General features: G+C 44.4%; 1 protein-coding gene across 2 annotated transcripts in view; it reads right to left on the bottom strand.

Moving 5' to 3' along the window:
* The window catches only part of LOC138537035 (2-5A-dependent ribonuclease-like), a 392082-nt gene that overhangs the window by 240458 nt on the left and 127262 nt on the right, over window positions 1-24362 (bottom strand). For both annotated transcript variants that reach the window (XM_069641422.1, XM_069641421.1), the window contains exon 4: window positions 8076-8272. In XM_069641422.1, the coding sequence (XP_069497523.1) occupies window positions 8076-8272 (197 nt within the window). The remainder of the gene's footprint in view (window positions 1-8075; window positions 8273-24362) is intronic.

The following is a 24362-nucleotide window of genomic DNA, read 5'->3' as shown; positions in this document are numbered from 1 at the left end:
CCAAACAGCGATAGTACAAAGACTCCAAAATAAAAGAATGTCCAAGCTACGTTCTATAAAACATATATATGCTTTAATTCAAGAACTAACTAGAAAACAGCAAACGCCACTCTTGTGGAAAGAACACAGAAAATGCAGATCTTGCAGAAAATGGTACTCTGGGTACTTAAGCAGGGGTGATCAGGCAAGCAATTGCACAGTGTCACTTTAGAGTATATGACTTTTCAAGAAAAAGAGCAACAAGGGTCTTAAAAGTCAGTATATAGTCCAAGGTGGATCTGGGGGACTGGGACTCTCAACAGTACCTTGTTCTTGCTCATAGGTGGTTTGACAGCATTGACTTGGTCTTCTCTGCACTGTCCTTCCGATTGAAGCAGGTTTGAGATGTGTCGAGTTGTGTTGATCAAGACAGTGAGTCACTGTTGAGTCGGTTTCGAGACAGGGCTCTATGCAGTTCAATCAGGCGTTCAAAGTGATGTGGTTCAAAGGGTCCAACTACCGCAGGTTGGCAGTCGAGTCAGTTCAAGACCATGTTACTCCTGGGTTGAGTTGATGCGTGACACAACGACTTCCATCGGTTCGAGTTGAGGTTGGAGTCCAGTTGATGAAAGGTCCCGTTGGTTCAATGCAGTGCTCAAAGAAGCAGTGAGTCAAAGTCTTCTGCAGCAGTGAGACAGTTCCTTAACCATGGCAGCAGTGATGGCTGCAGGAGTAATGCAGCATTGAGCTGGTTTGAAGATGTGGGCGAGCAGTAACAATTCATGGTGTGGCAAAAGCAGCACCATTGTTCCTCTCAGCTCAAATGGCCACAAATGTGGGTTGGAGCTGTGCAAACAGGATTCTGTTTGCTGGCAGCCCCAATCCATGGGCGCCAGGGCAAGTTAGGTCCTTCTTACATTGATGTCCCAGTTCAGTGGGGTAGGCTGACACCTGAAGAGGTACCTTCCACTCCAGTGAGGAGCCTAGTTCCAGTGCAGCTGGCAGAGTGGCAGACCTTGGTCCAAAGCAGTTTACCCCTGGTGTGTCTTGGGGATGGTTAGGGAGCAGAGCTTTCCGCTGCCTTGGATAGCACCTGTCTTCACCTCCATAGCAGAGGACTTTAGAATGGACTGCATTCCCAACAAGGATCCAGAGATGTATTCTTCTTGGTGTCCAGGAAAGAATCAAAGAAGGAGAGGGTGACCCCTTCCTTTTAAAGATAAAACGTCACAGAGGATTGGACAGAAGCAAGTCTGCTGTAAAGGGTTCAATACCTGTCAGTGCAACAAGTGACCCTTGCTGTCATTCATCATACTAAGAGTGACTTGTTTCGCAGGAAATAGAGGGGACTTGAAGGAAAAATATGCTCACTGTAATGTAAGATTGTGGACCCCTTTTATAGGTCTACTTCTTCCCCTCCTGCTGGCCTAACTACCCTCTTACGATGCCTACATTCCAAAAGCCCTTTGGTGTACAGAGATCTGGTGTGAGGCTGCCTTTTTAATGTGAGTGTCCCTTTGAGGCAGGGTTCCTAGGAGATCACCTGTTGAGAGATCCTGTGACCTGACAGGAGGTTTTACTCTTTCCCCGGGAATCAGGAAGACAGCAACTGAGACTACTGTCTCACTTGCTGAAGTTGGGACAACCAGGCTTCTATAAGCACACATTGTCAGGCTTCTATAAGCACACATTGTCCTCACATAGCTGGTTTGTTCTCAGAAAGCTGACACCTGTACAATGTTAAATTGGTATGGCTTTAATAATTGTGTGTTCGTATCAGTCACCATACCATAACTATAGAGTTTACCCTGCCACTATGCGGATCAGTGCTCCAGACATTTATTTTAAAGTGCAAGCATTTACTCCCATTTGTTTGTAAAATTGGGAGTAAAATGTTTTTTAGAGATTACAAAATTAAGCCCCATTACCAGTGGGAGTATTTTTTATAAGTGAGTAAACATTTGTAACTGTAAAACAGTGACATTTTGTTTAATAAATATTTGTTTGCACCTAGATATTCATGCACATTAAAAGATACATTTCTACTTCTTAGATCAGGCAGTAATAACAGTAGAGTTTCTTCCTGTGGCATTACATGTACTACTGGCACAAACATACCCATGGAGCAGTGTAGCTGAAAACAGAGGTTTAGGCATCTATGTGCCTCTTTCACATTTTTTGTTGGGTGTAATTTGAAATCCCTTGTTTTCTTTTTTTAGGACTATGGTCTATTTGAATGCATTAAAAGTGGGCAATAACCCCTAATCTATAGGGCTGATTACACTGTGGATCAGAGGTGCAGAAGTCAAAATGTCACCTCTGGCAGCAGTGACTTTGGATCACAGCAGCTATCAGGAATGCACATGTGACCTTTGAACCTGCACTCAGCCATTGAAGAGCAGGTGCTGCAGTTGTTAGGAGACCGGTGCACAACAGCATGTTTATGCACTATGCTTTTGGCATGGGGCTTCATGAAAGGGGGGCGCTAATTGCAGACTCCCCCTTCAGAAACGGAATTAACCACATTGTTTTACTATATAATAAAAATCAAATAAGCTACGGCTTCCACCCACCTTACAAAAGAAAAACAGGAACTGATAAAGAGAAAATGGAAAGGAACCGTAATCGGGGCAACGTATTCAGCACATGCCAGAGGGGTAATTACTTGGATTGCGCCACATGTACCCTTTCAATTATTGCAGAACACAGTAGAAGCAACCGGGAGAATGGTGGGGATACGAGGGATGGTGGAAAACAGAGAATTGTGCATTGTAAACACATATGCCCCGAACCAAGACACAGTGACCCATTTTAAGCCCCTGTATGGAAAAGTTAGCCCATATCTGGGAGGTGCAGTTGTATGGGGAGGAGACTTCAAATGCACGCTGGACCCCAGGGGGGATAGGTCAGACAACAAACAGTATAGGCCCCCCCCCGCAGCCAAAATGTTGCCGACCCTGCTAGGTGACCTTAAACTAGAAGACGTATGGAGACTACATCACCCATACGATAGGCATTATTCACACTACTCTGCGCCACAAAACCTGTATACCAGATTAGATTATATATTTGTCAATTCCGAACTCACCGGGGAGATAGCGAGCTCGGAATATAAGGCGAGGGTCTTATCAGACCACTCACCTTTGCTCCTGAAGTGGCAATATCAGCCCCCCAGACCAAAGATCCCAACATGGCGGCTTAGAGCCAAAGCACTAATAGGATACAGAGCTCAGGGAGGATCTAAGAGGGGAGATAATAGAATATTTCAAGAAAAATACTGGTAGTGTAGATTCGGAAAGCACCCTGTGGGAGGCATTCAAGGTAGTGATAAGAGGGACAGTGATATCAAAATCCAGAGGGCTCCAAGGGGACATAGTAAAAGAGCTGCAAAACACGGAAAGAAAACTAGAAGCAATGATGAACAAAGGGGATGCCACCCGAGCAGACGCCAAAGCCATGAGCCAATTAAAACAAGAATGTGGAGTACACTGGGAGAGGCTATGCAACCTAAATTACAAGAAGTACATAGAAAGGCAACATGCTGGGGGAGATAAGTCGGGAAGGCTTCTGGCATGGCTATACAAGCAAGAGAGGCCCAGACCCACGATAAGAGAGATAAGAGAAGAGAGTGGTCAAATACTAAATACCCAAGAGAGTGTAAATAAAGGATTCCAGAAATTCTACCAACACTTATACGCAGATACAGGTGGAGGAGATGAGAAAGAGATGAAAGAGATATTGGAAGACATCGGGTTACCGAAATTGAGTGCAGAAGAGAAAGAGACGCTAGAAGCCCCCATCACATTAGAGGAGTTGGAATTAGTGATCAGACAGTTGCCCACCAGCAAAGCCCCTGGAACGGATGGGCTCCCTAGCAAGTTTTATAAAACCTATAAGTCGGAGGTGCTCCCCCCGTTATTGGCAATGCTAAATGAAGCATTTGACGTTGGGAGATTACCAGAATCACTGAGGGAAGCAACGATTATTCCGCTTCTCAAGCCAAATAAGCCCAGCACGGATTGCGGGTCATAGAGACCGCTATCCATGCTAAACCAAGATAACAAAATACTCACGGCAGTGCTAGCAAATAGGCTGGGACGGGTTATAAACAAATTGATACAACATGATCAGAGAGGTTACGTCCCAGGTAGAAGTATAGCCGATAATCACAGACGGCTTCACCGCGTCATTGAACAGACAGAAAGAGATAAAAACGAAAGTGGCAATAGTCTCGCTCGACGCGGTGAAAGCCTTCGACTCAGTGAGGTGGCCTTGGCTGATGGCAGCCCTGAAAGAATATGGAATGGGGCCCGGTAATTTACGATGGGTGACGCTATTGTATAGCTCGCCGATGGCTAGAGTCAAAACGGGAGCGATCATCTCGGATAAATGGCAACTCAGCAGAGGCACCAGACAAGGCTGCCCATGGTCCCCGATGCTGTATATTCTCGCATTAGAGCCCCTAGCGATATACTTGAGGCAGCAATATGAAGAGATAGGAGTTTGAACCAGTGAGGGGCCACACCTCATATCACTGTACGCAGACGACATGCTGCTGTACCTAAAATACCCAGAAGAAAACCTGCAATATATCCTAGAAGTGATGGAACGATTTGCGATATTCTCTGGCATTGCGGTTAACCCCGGGAAGTCGAGTATATTCCCCCTAGGAAGATACAAGGGTGTGGCGCAAGACAAACTACCGGTACTACAAATACCTTGGGAGATTAGCACATTCCGATACCTGGGGATAGATATTTATCATGAGGTGGAAAAGGAACATAAATATAACACAGAGACAGCAGTAACTAATATTGAAAACAGCATGAGATTCTGGGTTAGACTCCCCTTAGCTATGATGGGAAGGGTGGCATTGCTGAAAATGGTTGTCTTGCCCAGACTATTGCACTTTTTTGTGAATATCCCATATTTGCCACCTAAACGCTTTTTTGGTAAACTGCACAGCATATGTAGAGGTTTCATCTGGCATAACACCAGAAACAGAATTGCTTTATGGAAACTACAAAACACGTACGAGAGAGGAGGAATAAAATTGCCCAACTTTGAGATATAACATTTGGCGGGGCAGCTACAGTATGTGGCCAACTGGAGACAACGGCAGAGTCCAGACTGCTGAGGGCCGAATGTACACCCTTCTTTCTGAAGGAACTAATATGGCTGCCAAGGTCAGAGCTGAAAGGGCGACCGAAACTGTTAGAACTGGGGTGGAAAACATGGCATAAGAAATGCCAGGTCATGGAGAACCCGACACCGTGTTCCCCTCAAGCACCGCTGGTCGCACTGAGGGGAGTAGACGAACAACTGAGGGAAAATGATACGTAGGCACTGGAACCGGTGGGCATAGCAACACTGGGGGATGTGTGGCGGGAAGGGAGGGCACTGGAATTCACTACATTAATGGAGGAAACCGGAGTGCACCCGGGGAAATATATTACCCACACTAGATTGGTAAAGCAGATAAAAGCCACAGAGATGACAAAAGGTCAGAAATAGCATTAGAAGATCAACCAGACTCGGCCATAGAGACAATGTATGACATCTCGGAGGGAGGGCATGAGGTATCCCGGATATATGAACTATTAATGTCCAGTGTGGGGAAAGAGGTGACCCAGCTGAGACGAGAGTGGGAGGAAGATGCAGGAGAACCCATGATAGACTGGCAATGGGAAAGAGCACAGAGATGCCATAAGAAAGTGTCCAGGAATGCTAGATTACAACAGATCCAGCTATACGTGCCCACAGAGCGTATATGACCCCTCAAAAGGTAGCCCAATTTCAAAACAGAGATACACAAATGTGCCCCAAATGCAGAGAAGAGAATGTAGGGATGACGCATATGTTTTGGGCATGCCCAGAGATCCGGAAGTTCTGGGGAGAGGTTACCCAGCACCTAATTGAGAAAGGTATTAAACTAGATGTAGAATCGGTGTGGGCATGCCTGGTGGGAGGATTCACTAGACCAAGGTAAAATGAAGCATATATGCAAACTCAAGGACTTGGCTTACATCTTAGCCAAACGCAGAATAGCTATGGGGTGGAAAGCAAACCAGAGACCTCGGTTAGAGGTGTGGTGGCATGATCTACAAAAATGGGCAGAAGCAGAAACAGTAGCATGGTATGAAGCAGCCTACAAAGGGGAAGACGAAGAAGTGGGAGCGCTGATGGACTGGAGACAGCTAATAGCTACACTAACTCAGCCTACGCTTGTCAGCTTAAGCGAACATGACACCTCTAGGAGCACTGATGAAGAGATGGCCCAGGGAAAAGAAGGTTAAAAGTGCAATAAAGTAAGCTCGAGTTAAAGGAGGGAGGGAAAGGGAGGAAGCGATAAACATATGCTAATGTATATGATGTTTGAATATGTAATATTTTCGCTGCCGGGCGTGCTGTGATGTGTTTATTATGAAAAAATAATAACAATATTTCTAAAAAAAAGAAAAAAAATGAAGGGCTTCCACGCCTTAGCCAGAGGGCATTATGTCATAGAAGATCTTGAAAATCAAAGTGTCTAATTTTGAGATATTTGGGTAGATATTGGGTCATTTCCTCTGGGAACCCCCATGTTAAAAAGTGTTCAAATGCAATTGACACCGCATTTTAAAACTATAAAAAGCATCCATTAACAATTCTGAAAATGTCCATGTAGCAGCGGATGCCTTTTAAATTTACTATGGCAGTTTTTCAGACTTTTCCATTTAAGAAATCAAAAGTTATTGGCAAATGTTTAAAAAAAGAAATCCGACTGACAGTTCATCTTAATCTTAACTACGCTATGCGCAAGAACGATGGTATAATATATTTATATAGATTATGCAAAAAATAAAACATCATTGTTGGAACCTCAACTCACCCTCCTCTTTTGGATTGTTTTTAATGTGTCAATGTGCATATATAATATGTACATACAGGCATCTCAGATTCATCACAGTTGGGGAGATTCTCCCACACCGAGTGTCTTCCCGAGGACTCCAGTGGGGCAGGTGGAGGCACTCTATCGGTCACAGACTACCCAAAGCACAAGACATCCCCTCTGCCAAGGCAGGGAACACAGGGGCCAACAGAAAGGCATAGGACGATTCTGGAGGGCACAACCCAAAACCCATCTCATGTGCCTAGAAGCGAGTAGTGCCAATCTCCGAAGAAAACCAGGGCTACGCTTGCATTTCAGGATTGGAATAGTAATCTTGTAGTGGTAATAAAAGATTACTTTAATTATAGCTCACCATTTAAAAATGAAATTCGAGAACTCTCATTTCTTTCCATCGAGTCCAACAATGTGGGCAGGCCAAGTATTAAGAACACTTTAAGACCAATCGACAGAGCTGTTGTTCAGACAATACCCTGTCTCTATGTCCATGAGGATAATAATTAAGATGCTGGTGGCATGTAAGATTGTGCATCTGTGTTGCAGAACCACACAGCCGAGCAGAGAGATACTGAGATGACATTGCAGATGGAATTAGTCTGGGCAAAGAAATGAACAACAACAAGGTGGGATGCACTGGTGAAATTGGTGGGATCGCTGTCCCAGATCCCAAGCAGTAATCCCTACTGATCTGGGACCTTGACTGATCCTACACTGATGTGGTACAAGTTGTAGGGTTTCTCTGGTGGTGATTATAGGTGGGCTGTAGCTGGGATTGTTGCACCACACCTGAGAGCATAAACCAGTGGTCGATGTGAGCAGGAACGGTCAGGAGACGAATCCCACTACTTTTTGCAACCATTTCCCCATTCCAGAACTGTTCTTTGTAACGTTGAAGCACATTTCTCGACTATTCCACCCAATAGCAGTTACAGCTAAATTGAAATCTATTTCTATTCAATTGGCTGTCAAGCAGCAGGGCTGCAACCCTTGATAAATATGTGGCGTGTTGCTCCCCGCTGGGTTACAATTTCACTACTGTTTTTTTGGTACACTTCTACCACTGGCATAAACATAAAAGTGTGACAGGTGATGCGACAGCTGTGAAGAGAGGGGTCATCTCTATCGGCAGAGCAGACCAGGCCAAGTTGAAGCACTGTTCATGAACCTCTGCCATAGAACCAACAGCATAATGAAAACGCTTTCCAACCTGTCTGGGTTCCAGAAGAAGGGGTGCTTGAAGAAGTCCTTCACTGCCTGGTGATCCTCATCCTGTGAGAGGAGCTTTGTGATCAGGTCCCTCGCCTCCGTGCCCATATCTGGACACACTTCCTCCAGGACCTTGCCTTCTGGCACGCAGCGGACCTGTCCACCACTTACCATGAACAAGACCAAGTCTGCCAAGCCCTGGGATGGAAACAAGAATATCATTATTTTTCTCAGCCACCACTGCCTTTTGGATTTGATTAGATATTGTATAATTGAATATTACATTTAATTGCTTCAATACGTTTCTTTCTGATCATTTAAAATATTCGGACATCTGAGAATTAAAGGGTAATTGATAGTTATCAATGTAATTAATGTAGTACCTGCTAGACTACTTTTAAACCTTTTACCGTCATAACAAAGTTACCAATTTTGGGAATTCAGCTGACGGCCCCGTGTATTACACACAGTGCCTACGGCTTTCCCTGCTACCGCTCTCGTGCACTCAGGTCTACAAATAAACTGCTTCTCGAGGTGAATGAGATCCTTTTCTGCCCTAGTTCGAAATTGTGCAACTCTCATCTTTTGTCACTTAAGAAGACCTCTCATAACGTGACCGCAAAGCAAAAGTGAACTCTTGGCTGTTTAAATCTTAAGCCCTATCCTCCAACACTTCGGCTTTCATTATGACTCCTTTTAAGTTGTCCCTCATATTGCATATGGTAACTACCATTACTAGGTAGACGTTGAGGAGCAAGTGCAGGTTCGATTCTGGGTGGAGTCATATTGCTGGCTTGGTTCCAGTGTCTTTGTGAACTGAGAGCCAAGCTCAAGCCAGCCAAGCTTAATCTTCAAATGCAGAGGAGAACATTAAAGTACCACTGCCATCTTTCGAAAGTTAAAGGAATTGCAAGCAAGCATCCACTTATCCCTGAATGATCCTTTCTCCAATCATCAGACAAGCGAGTTGGAATATTACACTTACCCCCTATTCACAATCAAAAGCAGTACGAGTGGCTTTTGCTGGCCAGACGCTTCCTTGTACAAATAAGAAATAATACAGATCTTGGGACTGAACGAGGGCAGTTATGTTTTTCTTTGTACCTGCCTGGCTCGGGGTTGGTTCTTAGAGCCAAGCCAGAATTCCAGGCTGTGCTCTATTCCGACTCTTCCTATGAATTCTCTGGCTCCCAACCTCTGTTACTACATGCGTGATCTGAACGTCTCTGCAGAATTAGGCCTTTACCACACTACCAGTTGAAAACATGCAGATATATGGCGTCCCTTAGGGCTCTATCCTCTCGCCCTGGCTTTTCAACATCTACCTGGCCCCTCTTGCCCACTTGATCTCCACCTTCTCTCCTCATTTCCAGTGTTATCCTGATGACACACAGCTCCCCTTTAAGCTCCTCCTTTCCTCCTCTCCTTCCTCTCTCATTCCCGACTGTCTGACTGCTATTCAGGCATGGCATGCTGTTAATGATCTATGCCTTAATGCCAGTAAGACTGAGATCCTTCTCATTGGGACTCCTGTCCCTCCTTTTGTCCTACTCTCTGGCCATCCTCCTTGGGTCCTCTCTCCCGACCCTCGTGTGAAGCAGCAAACCTGGGTGTCATCTTCAACTCCTCTCTCTCAGAGGCATTCTTCCTTTCCTCACCGTCCCCCAGAAACTCAACGTCTCCGGAGCTCTGGTTCTCTGCAGGCTCTGGTTCTCTCTATTACAACAGCCTCTTCCTCAACCTGCCTCTTTCTTCCCTTCCGCCCTCTTTAACTAATCCAGAATAGGACTGCAAAACTTATGCTTGGCCTCAAGCCCAGGGACCACATCTCTTCAGCCCCAAGTCTCTCCATTGGCTCCTGGTGACTGCAAGGATCAAATTGAACACCCTCAGCATTAGTCACAAGGCTTTTTGGGGCCTGGGACCCTGCTGCATCCAACTTTTTTCTGCCTAAATACCTCCCCGCTGGAGTCCTTCAGTCCTCTAGCTCCAACTCTCTGTAGCTCGGACATTTCTCCAAGCAGAGAGTGGGGGGAAGATCTCTTTCTTCAGAAGGGGCCTCCCTCTGGAATGGCCTCCCAGCCCCTCTCAGACTTGAGCTGGATCTCCTTAAGTTCCAGAAGCTCCACAAGACCTTCCTTTTCTCCTCTCCACCCTCTTGCTTCCCTCTCCCCCTCCCTTGTTAATGCTCCTTGCCATTGCAACTGGTTTCCTGGTCCCTTATGAGTCTACTGGGGCCAGACCCTCCTTCAGCAGTCCCCCTAACCACCACTTGCCCTCAGGTACCCTTCCCCGACCAGCATACTGAGTCCGGTCCACTCTACTCGCACTAGTCTACCCCTACCCTTTCTCCTGGCATTTTCCCTCTTGGCTTCCTTAGCACTTGCCTAGCCAATGGGGCCCTCTTCCACCTACACTTCCCCCTTTCCCCCACGCCCATCCATCCTTCCTCCCTGACCCCCCCCCACACCCCATTTGCACTTCCTATCCTGCACTTGCACGATCCGAATGCCACAAGGCCTAGTAGGACCATTTTTGTTTTTCTCCTTGTCCTCCCACCCCCGTCTTGTGGCGCCTCGAAACACCTTGGCTGTATAGGCGCCATACAAATGTACAATAACAAAATAAATATATAAAGTAAAGAGCGCATGAACTACTTTAAAAAAAAATCTGTATGTCGCGTTTTTTCGGCTGGAAGTGGATGTGGTAATGCAGCAGACCATACAGCTACTGTCTGGCGTAAAATAAAGCACAGTAGGGCCAGTAATGACCTTTGAGGGAGTTGTTCTGGAAAGGTAGTGAGAATGTAGACATCGGATTTTGATAAATGTTCACCCCCTTTGGGGCTTCTGTAGCAAATGTTTGCCCCTGCAGTTCAAAGGATGTTCTAGTGCTTCTCTGCAAAAACCAAAACGTTTTTTCTTCACTGCAGGTGGTTAAAATTTCGAACTCCAAATTTTAAGTACAGCTGAAAACAGTGGCAGATTTAAGGCAAAGGGCCCCGTGAGCAAAAATGATATAGGGCACTAGGTGGCCGAGTCATGGAGGCGGCGCCTAGAGTGGGCGGAGTTGTGCAATGACGAACTTTAGGGACAAATGCTTCTTTTAAAGTTGTATTCTTTGACAGTTTTCTGTGTTTAGGGGTCCGATTCTAGTTGGAGACAGTTGGGCCTCCTTGCCAGGTTTTGATGTCAATGGTGGTAATATTGAATGATCAAGTCTGAAGCTAATGTTGGAAACCATAGGGTTCAAGGAAATGGGCAATAACATGGGCAATGGGAAGGGACATTACAGGAGGTGATATTACAGGATAATTCCTACAGCATGTGCAACCATTTTGTGCATGTCCCCGGTGTTCTTACTCCACACGTTTGAAATGTCATTGAACATCACAGACTTAAAGGAGTTCACCTTTTAATCTCAAGGGTTACCTTTTTTTGTGGGTGCTGCTTGTGGCACTTTAAAGACCCCTTAACTCCAACCAACCACCTTCATATCTCCTCCAGCTCCACAGGGCCCTGCTGCAGAGCAGTGAATGGAAATGGAGAGGAAATAAGGGCAGGAAAGAGAGGGAGAAAAGCAGAGAAGGAGCAGGTAACATGGACACTGATGGGACAGGCGAGTGGAGAATAAAGGAGGGCAAAGCGTGAGGGAACGATTGAGAATGATGGAAGGCAGGAGATGAGGTGATTGAAGGGAGTCAGGTGAGGGTAAACGGTAAATGGGTGCAGAGAATGTGCAAGGGCAGGAGAATAGGGAAATAGTTAATGTGGCACAGGGGTGAGGGGAAATGCAGGGTAAAGTGGATTAAAGTGAGGGGAAATGACGAGCAGGGGTTCAGGAGTGTATGGAGAATGGGGAATAATCAAGGTCTAAAGAGTCGGAGAAATGAAGAGTGAGGGAGGGGAAAAGGGAGAGAAGGGAGACAAGTGAGTGAGGAATGGGGAGTGGAGGTGGACCAATGTGAAGGCAAATGATGTGGTGTGGCTAAACGAGAGAGGGAAACATTGAGTGAAGTATGGCAGGTTAGTATCCGAAAAGCGGCAAAATGAGGAATAGTGCAGGATCTTTATAACAAAGAACCTTTGGCAGAAATGGAGAAAGAAAAAGGCAGGAGGACTAAGGGAATGAGGCAAGAACAGGGGACGGCATAGTGTTCCAAAAGAGCAGGAAAGAGTAGGATACTAGAGGTGAAATTGCTGGTAAGGAAAAAAGAGGGGTTCAAAAAGAATGCTGTGTGGGAGAAAATGGAAGCAGGAGGGAAAGGCATAAAAGGGGAGCATATTTGTGATGCGAGGTGAGCAGGTGCTTGCCCTAGTTGTCCAATTGATACACAGTCACAGCTGCAATAGATACATGAATAGGGAAACGATTAAAATGCAGCAACTTAGATAAGGTTTTATTGAAATGGGTCAAAAAGATCCACATGATTGACAAAAATCCCCTTTGTGCGAGTTCTCCGTGTTCACCTTATACCAGGTTGGCAGCTAAACAAGCCCAGATGAAACCCAAGGTCAGGGAACAGGGCTGGGTCTGTCTGTAGGGAGGCCAACCATTTTGCGGGACTGTCCAAATTTCATGGGTCGGCTCCGTGTCTAGCACACATTAAGCTTGGGACAAGAATAAGGCCTGACTTTTCTCCTCTGAAGCAGGATCAGCTGTCCAAAGACTGCCCAGCTCAAACTTTTTGTGTGACAGTTAAAAGCGCAGGGAAGCACAGTGCCTTTCCCCCTGCTCCCCCATCACACCCAGGTTCAGCGTTGTGTCAACCTCAATTAAATAAACTGATTAGAGGTTGATGACCCAGGCACATGGGCGCCTGGGCAAGGACTGTTGCCCCTTAGAAGGTGCAATTGGTGGGTGATAATAAATTGGAGGGGAGTATAACGCTGCATGCTGTGTAAAATAATGGTTCAAGCAGATTACCATATATTGAATTCTTTTTCACTGTGAATACCTTTCTAAAAACAAATTATATTGTTTTTAGGTCCATATTCTTTTGCAGGCTGCTACTGCAATCGTGCATTCAGGGTGGCGAACGTAAAGCTATACATGTCTTTTTGCTTGACCTATTTCTATAACAATGTATATAAAGTCAGGTTGGTTTGTTATGTGATTGTTGTACTTTTCAAGGGATGGATAGAAAAAATTATGACTTTGTTTTTGTAACCAATCTTAATAAATATTTGTGAACTATCACTGGAAAGATATGTAGACAAGTGCTTAAATCACAGCCTGCGTACAAATACTGATTTCACCACTTTAACGAAATGTGTGATCCTGGGCAAATCATTTAATCTCACTGCGCCTGATCAGCTGACATTGGTTGTCGCTAGAAGTGATTTAGTTTTCAATTTTTCCTATGAAGAAAACCCCTCATGGTTTACTAAACTATTAAGTTGAATAATAATAGTGATTATTTATATATTGCACAGCACATTCTCTTGGCTTGCACATGAAGACTTCTTTTAATGTCTTTACCAGTGGTGTCCTAGAGTACTAAAGACTGATGCCACTGCTTGTAATGTTATTTACTGTGATGTCGCTTCTGATCATGTCAATCCATTTAGTTCAAATTAGGGTTCTGCATATCTTTTGCTGGATAGGTCCAAAAGATAAATTTGAACATATCTGTGCCTTGTATGCCTAACAGTTCCACAGTGTTGTGATGTTGTTGTTCTGTGTATGTGTTCAATAGACTTGGGGTAAGGGGAAGCCCAAGCAGCTGTCCCTATTTGGGCTACTACACAGCAACATATTTCTTTCATGGTATTAAATGTGCACTTTGCCTTGTGTGCATGTTACATACACCTCTTTGCTGGCTGCTGTCACCTTAACTTATCACTTTATATGTTCGCTTTGCAGCAGGTTACAGACTGGCTTTGATAGCATCCAGCAGTGCTGTCACCACTTTGCCTTTACTCTGGTTTCATCTGCGTTAGTATCTTGCTGACAGAGCAATTACTAACTTTTCAGTGGCAATTTATTGTTTCGGCTACCCTCAGGCTGCCTGCCCCGTGAGATTAATGAGCATTCCTTTGTATTCATCCATTCTTATTTAAGCAACCCAAGGGTGTCCACCCCCCCCCTAACTGTGGACAAGGGGGCACCCAATCATATTGAAATGGGCCCCCACAAGCACTGTAAATGAGCGCTAATATCACAGTTTATTGGACGGTCACTCTCAACTCGGGGAGTCCCCCCCAATCTAGTATTGCACAACAAAGTGCTTACCAGATTCAAACCTGGGCAGATTTCCAACCTATATAATACCACTCCGCTTGTACCCCGGGTGTCACCAATAAGCCAGGAACCAGGCTGGTGTATAGAATATAATAATTTATTTTTATTTAAATGTACACAATTGATAATAGCTTCACCACATCACCATCTACCAACTCTGTGGCATAACACAATAATCACATATGGAATGTACTTGCATTTATAGACTGACATACATTTCTTATACATTTTCACTCATCTATAAAGTGCTTTTGAGGTATATATATGTATAGTTGGCACTTGCTGCAATCTATTTTACTACTAAGCATAAGCAAGCTTCACGATTTCTTTGCTTCTTCCGGTTTCCTGCATATGCACACATTTAAACTAACTGAATATCTTCATCGTGCATATGGCATAAGCTTCTTCATCTTGACAGCAACTGTTTCACCTTAGGCTCAAGATGTCACTTATCCATGGTATTTCGTCTCTTTGTCAGTATTCTTAGGTCGTTATATCTTCTACATGTGCGTCAGTCTGATTTCTTATGACGTCACCATTCATCTTCCTTTAGTATATTCTTGGCTTCTTCGGGTATTACATTCTGACAACCGTCATTTCGTCTGGCCTGTAGATATGGTTTTCTCAATGGGTACATTACTGTCCAGGTTTTCTTAGGTGTCGGTACTTCAATAGGTGCTGTTATTCTGATAGGCACTGGGCAGAGCCCAACTGGGGCTCTCTGCTGGTTTATCTGCTCTCCATACGTCACATATTTTGGCGTGAACGTACCTGGTACTTTGGAGGGGGCGGCTGGAGTGTGGATGGTGCTTGGCACTTCCTCTTCACTCCACCCTCTGGGCGATTCATCGACCACTCTCTCTTCTTTCTTTGCATTCTCTTTTCTGTCATCCTCTGGATCTAGACATCTAGGTCTGCAGAAATGTACCTTTGGGGTCCATATTTTTATGACTCCCTTCAAACATCCAGCTGTTCTTACGTGCTCATCTTTGTTCCATGTCATTGGTTGACATTCTCCACTTGGATTGCAATAGATCCATTTTCCCACATAGTTTCTATGTTTCTTCGGATACCAAAACTTTGTTCCTTCTGGTGCATAAATGCCTGGCCTTCACAAAGTCTCTTATTTCTTCGTCAGTCAGGTCCTTAGGCTTCCATCCTGACTCAACATCAATCATGATTTTCATTCCTATGGCCTTTTTTGCAGTTTTCTGGCACTGAGAGATTATTAGCTTGATAACACAGAATCCACAAAATATCATCACCAACAGGGCTCCTAGGAACTTGAATGCAACTGCCATCCATTGAGGAACCCATGAAAACAGTGATCCAAACCAACTAGCATTGTCGACTTTGTCAACTTCATCTATCATCTGATTCTGTAGTTTTGAGAGGATACCAATGGCTTCTGTTAAGGTTCCATTTTCGTCATCATGAGATGGTATAAATGTGCAACATGATTCTCCGATTTTTGCAAAAACACCTCCATCCATAGCTGTGATCATGTCTAGGACATATCTGTCTGAAGGGTCATTAATCGAATGGCTCTTAACTCTTCCTTGATTGCATTAAATCCCTTTATGGTTGTGTTGATGGCCTGCAGTAACTCCCATCTGGTTATCTGCAACCATTTAGTATTTGCTCCAACCTGAACTCTTGGCATCAACATCAAGGTGAATACTGAAGAAGTCTGACTGAACAGTCTATGCTCATATGGGATAGCATTGAAAGCTTCTATGGATTTTGCAGAGAAATAATTTTCCCTCTTTGTTCTCTTCATAAACTCCATAGATCTCTTCTTTCTTAGGTGAGCATCTGCTTTCGGGAAACTGTCAAAATTCAGATCTCTTTTTGGAATCACCAAAGCTGGAACATGGACATTCACCAATGTGCATTTACCTCCCCAATTCTTCGGCAATCTGATGTATGCTTTGGATCCAAATGCCCAATAATGATCCATGATCACTGCTGTTCCATGCATCATTTCTGTAGCATCGAAGATTCGTCCACAGTTCTGATTCTCTCCCATTTTTCCTGTACCATTGTTTCTGAAGCACAGTTCGGAATTCTCAATGCCACTATCTGTAGGGGTCCTCCTCTATCTTCGACCCATGTTAGCAGTCTTGCAAGTCTTGGCCATAATGTGCATTTCCAATTGTTTCCTTATAGTATCCAATGATCATCCATGCTCCGCAGATCACTACTCCTTTCTCCCATCCTTCTGGAGAAACACTGTTCCCCAAATTTGCATTTGACCTCTGTACTTCCATCTTCGAGCTTCTTCTGTAGATTTCCCTTTGACGTTCAGCTTTTTGTTTGTTTCTTTTCTGATCTCTGCTCCTTTAACTCCAGGCTTCTTATATCTGGTCACGATATTCTTTGTTTTGCCATTGTTTCTCGTCTTTATGTCTTGGACATAATCATCTCCATCTCGGTCAGTTGCTTCAGTTGCCCATTTGAGTGAAGCATCACTTCCCATGAACTGGCCTCTGGTCGTGCACATTGCTAAATGTGATAGGCAGTGTGCTGTTATGACATCTATCTCAATAGATACAAAGATTTTTGACTTCCCCATGCTGTAGGGTAGTAGTGCACAAACAAAGCATTCTTCCTCTGAAGTTCGTCTTCCAACTTCCTTCATATGTTGGTACCATATGTTGTTTCCCGAGTGTGCTGTGCTGTCCAGGTAATCATTCAGTTTGTTGTTGTCTTCTTGTGTGTTTTTTTAATTCTTAAAGTCTTTCTGTAGTTTGCTAAAACCACATCCTTGAACACATCCGTATAGCTTCTTCTTGCTGGAGGATTCTCAGGTATCTCTATCAATGATCTGGGCGTGTCCACGTGTATCATTTGAGTAGGAGGAAGTCCAGTAAGTCTTTCCTTGTCTTCCTGTCTCTTTTTGGCTCCGTTTATGAATGTCCATATTGATTCTGCCATTATCTCTTCACGTGATTGTATTGCAGGACTTGAGCTTGACCCTTTCATCACTGGATCAGACGTGCTCGTCAGTGCTGTCTCTGTTCGCTCATTCTCTAGAGTCTTTTGTTTCCTTAACAGTTCCTTTTCCATGTGTCTTATAACACCCTTTGGTAAAAAGCTTCTTGTTTAGAGCTGTCCAAACTCTCCCCATTTTGTGGAATGTGATTCTGCAGTCATTGACATTAGACCAGGTGTGTATGTACTCATTATCTGTGTACGTGTACCCTTCATCAACCCTTTTTCAGGTTTACTTTGCCGACCCTGTTTCCGACTTTTCAATTCATCTGTTATCACAAGTGTTGCGTGTGTATCATTGTTTATCACATCCATCTCAAGTTCAGTCACTCTATAATTCTTTCTAGGAACTGGAATGGCTATGTAAGGTCTGGGTACCTTTGCAGGTTTCATGCGTGCATCATTAGGTGGGTGCACGAGAACCTGAACGCTTTGCGCACCAATGAAAAATGCAGTTCTAATCGTCCACGACAGTAGTATGATAATAAATACTTTGCATGTGTAAATAATACATTTGTATGTTAATTTGCAGCATTTGTTCCTTGGCCAATATGAATGTCTCTCCTCATGAGGGAGGACAACGTTGCTGCTCTGATTTCCCATCTCGATCATCAAAGGAAGCAAAACTAACTCTTAAATGCATGCTAAACATTGCCACTTTATCTGAATTCTGATGCCTCTGCTTGCAGGTCACGAGTGCTGAACTGATTATCCTCTTTGTCCGAATAATAGACTTGCTCTAGTTATTTTTCTATAGTCGAAAGTTCCAAATGAGGCAATAAGTTCAGTAAGTTTTAATTTGCATGTTCCATGTAAACCAATTCCCAGTCTATGCCTCTAAACTGTTTCACTCCAGATGACATGTTGGTTCCTTGTCAGCATAAACAAAAGTGAAGTCCTTGGCAACACCTTCACGATCTGTCCCTCGAAGGAATGTTAACACTCTTCTCCTGTGATTCTGATGCTGAGAAAGTTCGACCTGCATCACGAGTCCATGCAGGAGCATACTCATATGTGTAGTGTGTTAGGGAGAATTCTCATTCTATGGCTAATGTCCCTTACCTATAGAGTCCCCCAGCAGCTTTACTGGATTTGAAGGGTTTTTTTCTTTTCTCCTGCTAAGAGTGAGACTCTTTTTCCCACTCTTAGGCATTTTTGCTATGTGTGTTCTAGGCTATTTTTGTGTTTAATGTCTATGGGGTTTCTCTCACCACCATAGGAACCATCTTTATTCACATGTGTTACACAGCACCCTCCGTGCAGTGACACAGGGGTGTCGTAGCGACCCCCAAACATAGACTCCATACCCTGGGACTGACTACTTTGTCCCAGGGCATGTAAATTCCCCATTGACTTTAGTAGTCAATTTTTGTGAACTAAACCAGTACAAACCATTTTACTATGGAGGTACTGGGAAGGGTTAATAGTTTTTCCCTTATGTTCATTTTCGAGAGGGTACCGTACAGCCCCTCTCTCAAAAGTTTCTGGCTGGTGGCAGTGGTTACTACGGTAAATATTCGACCACAAATATTTTCCTATGGGATTTTCCCATTGTTCGAGACTACCACATTTTCTGACAGCCTCTAACATACCGCCAGTGTATTTTAATATGAACTTTACTCCGGTAGGTTTTATTTGCCAGAACTTTAATATAACTTCTTTCTCGTGTCTTTCTCTAAACTCCTAACCCAGGTCAGGGATCCTTTGTTTGTCCTTTTGGCGGGCTTCTGCCAAGAAGCCCTCCTTTCGGCACCACTGAGTCTGGGGTGGGTCCGTTGTGTGGGAGGGGGAGTAGGACCCCTGGACAGGGTTGCCTCTGCAACCCATGTCGCACTCTATCCTGATAGGTTGGAGGGTCTCCCGCCAAGATGACCACTCCACTGTGTGAGTGACAGCTAGGCTGTATGAATGGGGCTCCTTTTGCATAAAAGCAGGGTCCTTAGGACTGGAAGAGTAAGACGTTGCCACTGGAACTAAGAAGCCGAAGAGGAGAGTAGCCAAAGACATCTGCAACGACTGAACCACCGGTGAAGCCCTGCTGCAGGATCTCACCACTTTTCTCCACACAACGAGAGAAGATCTTCATCTGCAAGAGCCTTCTTCCCTTGAGCTGGTGGGGCCAACCAGTTTGCCAATCGCCTTCCTGGACCTTCCTTGGTCGAATCGCCAGTACCCTGTACTCGGAGGCCGGATAGCCAGGCACCAATCCACCCGGATTGCGATTTAAAGGAGCGTACCTTTTATTCATCGGGCAGCACCGCGGCTAGTTTCATCCCTGGGTAGTGCAGTAACTCGAACCTTCCTCCACGACGAGAGCCTCTCATCCTCTGCTGGATCCCCCGAACTGCAGGAACTACCAGGAACAACCACTACCGCAGGAGCCACTTCTTCATTTTAAAGGTACATTGTTCCGCCAGGCCGCCCTTTCTTCGCGGTTTTACCTACCTGTTGGGTTGGCCGCCCCTCTCTCTTAACATTGTCTTTCGCTTTCTGAATCCACCTTTTCAACCTCGTTAATCAAAGACTTGACTGCAGCTACAAGAACATTTTGCTCCTGGGCCCTTGCCCTGTACCACTGACTCTGGCACAGGCCTATTGACTCTGGCTACATTTGTTAGACCTGCCTTCCTTAGATTGATTCTCAACTCGAACTATGTGGGTGCTTCTGTTTCTTATAAATACCCTTTCCTCCCCATTGCTAAACCTTGTGAAATGCCATTTTGCTCAGTTTTCATTTATGTATATGCTATACTGATGCACTGTCTGATCTAAACTGGTGCACAAACTTGTGGGAAGTGTGGAAGTGTGGATAGGGTGTGGAAGAAGCTATTTCTATATAATTGTGCTTTCCCTCCCTTGAGAGAAATTGTTAGAGGATCCCTTGTGTGTAGTTTTCACTGTGCCGTTTTGCTCAGTTTTCACTCTGGTTCACTTGGTCTACAATTTAAATAGGGAGTGTGTATAGTTTTCCTTGACTTATTTTAACATCTTTGGTCAGTATTTCCTTGTCCCCGAGTGCTGTAGGCCTAATGTGTATACCCTGAATACTGCTCATCTCCCTCTTGAGATAAGTCTGACTGCTCAGCCACAGCTACCAACTAAATCTTTGTGGTACAGACTGATACCAAAGGGGATTTATTGCTCTCACCTGTATTCTTAATCTTCTGTAGTGCTCCCTAAGGGAACTGCACAGGATTCTGCCTAACATAGTGTTCGCTGGCTCTCTGATGAAAGTGAGGACGTCGACATTGGCATGTCTCCGCACAAGTTCTGGAAAGTCTTCAATTAAGCAAAAAAATACATTACTGGCTAGTCTGCTATTCTCTTGTGACAGTGATATTTGTCTTGTCCCCGGTGTTCTCCGGGTACAAAAGAAACTGCTCTGCAATAACTGTGAGCAGCCTCCTTATTGGTTTTTGTTTTCAGGATCTTGAAGACACCCTGTTATGCTTGTGATTCGTCCCACCAACGCTGGGTATGACCTCAATACTAACTCGAAATAGATCAGAATGTCTTTGGTGAGGTCACTATTGTGTGACACCATGAGTACGTTCAAATAGGGATTCTGTGTCGAAATAATCAAGATACTGTATTCTCTTCCAATGTATGTATCCTCGATCAAAATTTGGCATATCTTTTCTTCTCAAGTCTTCAGTGTGCCTCAGTCCAAAGTTCAAAGTCAACAAGTTATTTTGTGGCTTATACATGCAATTCTTCTTCTTCACCCTGCAACTAGGATGCACAGAGTGTCCGTGTTTTTATGTCCTTCTTCCCTTATTTTGCTCAAAGGAAGTGTCCAGAACTAAGCCACAACTTTACACAAAAGTTCTTTGTCTTTTACTTGGCTGGTCATGCGTCCTTCTTCCTCGTCATGGATCTGCCCTGCAACCTTCTTGTCGTAGCTGCAGCTGTCCTGAAATTACAGTAAGACAAGATGTCATGCAATTCAAGTAGTTTTGCATTTCCAATCCTAACACTTCTCCTGTTGGCTGAGCATCACATCTAGCTCTATTTTGAGGTGTCAATGGCATGCGCATCCGTCTGCCCGTTACGATTTCGTGCGGCGTGAGATGATGATCAGAACCAGGCTGGTTTCTGAGTGCATACAGTGCCAGTGGAAGACAGTGCAGCCATCCCTTCTTCAGAGTAGGCTTCAAATTGGCTATCCTTTCCTTTACCAAGCCGTTGAGCTTCTCGCATATCCCATTTCCTTGAGGATGGTACGCCAAAGAAAACTTGTGCTTTATACCAACCAACAAGCTAATCTATTCAAATACTGTATTAACAAAATGAGGATCATTGTCTGACCTCATCACTTCACACACTCCCTATCTGGGAAACACCTCCCTAACCAGGAATTTGGCTGCACAGGTAGAGTCTGGGTGTGTGCATGGAACTGCTTCTATCCATCTAGAGAATGGACACACCACAACAATTAGATACCTGTACCAGTTAGATACTTGAATCATATGGACATAATCGATATGCAAGTGCTGAAAAGGCCCATTAGTCCTTGGGATAACTCTTCTAATCACATGTAGTGTATGCCCAGCCGTGAACTGCTGACAGACTATACAGTTTACCATATAAAATGCAACGTGCTCTGCCAAGTTCGGTATGAACCAGTCTTCAGCAATTGTTGCTGCTAGATTCTCCTTTGTCATGTGCGCTGGATAGTGTAACTGTTCCAGTGCTATCTTCAATAAGGGTATAGGCATCACTGTTTTACCAGTGCTGTCTTGTCGCCACAAGCTCTCGGAGGGGTCTAAAGAACATCCTTGTCACTTCCATAAGTTCTTCTCTTCCTGTGGTGCTTCTCCTTGGAGCTCCATTAACTGAGATTTTGCCATATTGCTATAGCCTTCTGGCTCACTTCGTGCAACATCAATTATTTCCACACTCATGATTATTTCTCGTTTGGTTGCCACACGCTTGGCTTCAGTGTCTATTGATTGATTTCCACGTGAGATAAAATCTTTCCTTTTCGTGTGGGTGGCTCATTTCACGACCGCTATGCCCACTGGGAGTTGTAGTGCCTTAATGAGCCTGTCCAATAAGGCAGAGTGCTGCACAGGCGTGCCGTCCGCTCAGAGGTAGCCCCTCCTTTTCCAGCGCGCTAGGCCTGCATGCACTGTCGGAGTAACTGTACATGTCACTTCCTGATCTGCGTGATTCTCGAATGCGAGTATCAACGCCAATAATTCTGCAGCTTGTGCTGAATAATGCGAGGGTAATCATGCACTAATGAGTACTCGAAATTTCCCATTTGCCATGTGTTTCATCACAGCGGCACCTGTGAATCTCTGTCCATCATTTTGATCAATCCTCGAAGAAACATCAACTAAGACGATTTCTCCTTCAGCCAATGCATTTTCTTTCACTCTGGGAGTCTCATCTTAAAATTCTTCATAGTTCGCGCAATCATGTATTGGCTCTCCTTCAGTGAAAGGCTCTGCTATAAACATAGCTGGGTTCACTATTTTGCATCAAACTATTTTAATCGTTGGATTTGATATGACCACTTCATAAGCAGAAGCTCTCTGAGATGTCAATGTGCCTTTTGGTTTCTCTAAAATGGCAAATAATGCGTGCTCCACAAATAACGTCATTGGGCATCCCATCACAATGGTTGTAGCCTTCTCCATGGCGAATGCTGCGGCAGCCAAACTTTGTTCGCATGGGAAGTGACCCCTCATCACTGGGTCTAAATTCCCACTGTAGTATGCAAGGGGCTTGTACCCCAACGTGGTTCTCTGTGTGAGTACTGCTGTCATAACACTGCCATTCATGTATGAAAACAGGTAAAATTCCTATGCATAATTGGGAATCCTTAAAACTGGTGCAGTGTAGATGGCCTTTTTTAGTTCAACAAACCCTTCTTCCATGGTCCCGGCCCACACAATTCTTTCTTCTGTTGCCTGTGCTTTCTTTAAGGCTTGTAACAAGGGCCTGGTATAAGAACTGTAGTCAAAGACCCATGCCCTGACATAATTACATAATCCTAGAAAACTCTGCATTTGTTTTATCGTGTGTGGCTTGGCTGTCTTTGAAATGGCTTCAGCTCTTTCAGGGGTAACCTATTTCCCCTCATGTGAGATCAGCTGGCCTATGTACAGCACTTCTTGTGGACAATATTGCAACTTCTCTTTGTCAACTTTATATCCTTTCTCAGCCAGTATAGTCAACAGCTGAATAGAATCGTGTCTGCACCTTTCCTCTGTTGTGCTGCAAATTAGAATGTCATCCACGTATTTTAAGATAACTCTCTAAAGCAATATTGCTTAAGTCCATTTGCAGGCTGTTGAAAATCGAAGGAGACTCACAGAGTCCTTGAGGCAGCCTTGTGCTTTTCAGACGAACTTGTCTGAACGTAAACAAGGTCAAATCTTGTGAATCTTTGTGCAATGGTATTGAGAAAAATGCATTTTTCAAGACAATCACTGTGAAATACCTTGCTTCAACAGGTATATTACATAGGATCGGGAACGGGTTCGGGACTAAAGGGATCTCGGCCTCGACTATCTGGTCTATTGGTCGTAAATCTTGGATTAAACGCCAAGACCCTCCCTTTGATTTTTTAATTGGATAAACCGAAGTATTGCATGACGACTCTGACGTCACTAATATGCCCTGATCCATCATGGCAGAAATTGTCTTAGAAATCCCTTCATTGGCTTCCCTAGACATAGGATATTGTTGTGATTTTGGTAAAATTGCTCCTGGTTTCAATTTAATATTCACTTCTCTGACTCCTTTCAGTAATCCTACGTCATAAAGGCCTGTAGTCCATACTGAGAAAGGCACCCTTGCCATGTCGTCATCAAAATATTCAGGACGTTTTTGTGCCAGTACCTCTCTTTTGATCATTTTCACCCAATAAATGAGATTAACCTCAACTGTCATCTCATCTTCACCTATTTGTTCTTAAAATAGATCGTCATCAGTGACGTCAGTCAATCAGTAACCTCCCCAATGGTGATTACTGCGCACCATTGTCTGCCTTCATCATCCCAACCGTCAAGCAAAGCCATCTCTCCTCGCACTATGGCTG

Source organism: Ambystoma mexicanum, chromosome 1q, assembly GCF_040938575.1.
Source record: "Ambystoma mexicanum isolate Mex_15411 chromosome 1q, UKY_AmexF1_1, whole genome shotgun sequence".
Classification (NCBI taxonomy): Eukaryota; Metazoa; Chordata; class Amphibia; order Caudata; family Ambystomatidae; genus Ambystoma; species Ambystoma mexicanum.
Note: the sequence above shows the minus strand (reverse complement) of the source record. Positions and strands in the feature narration are given on the sequence as shown.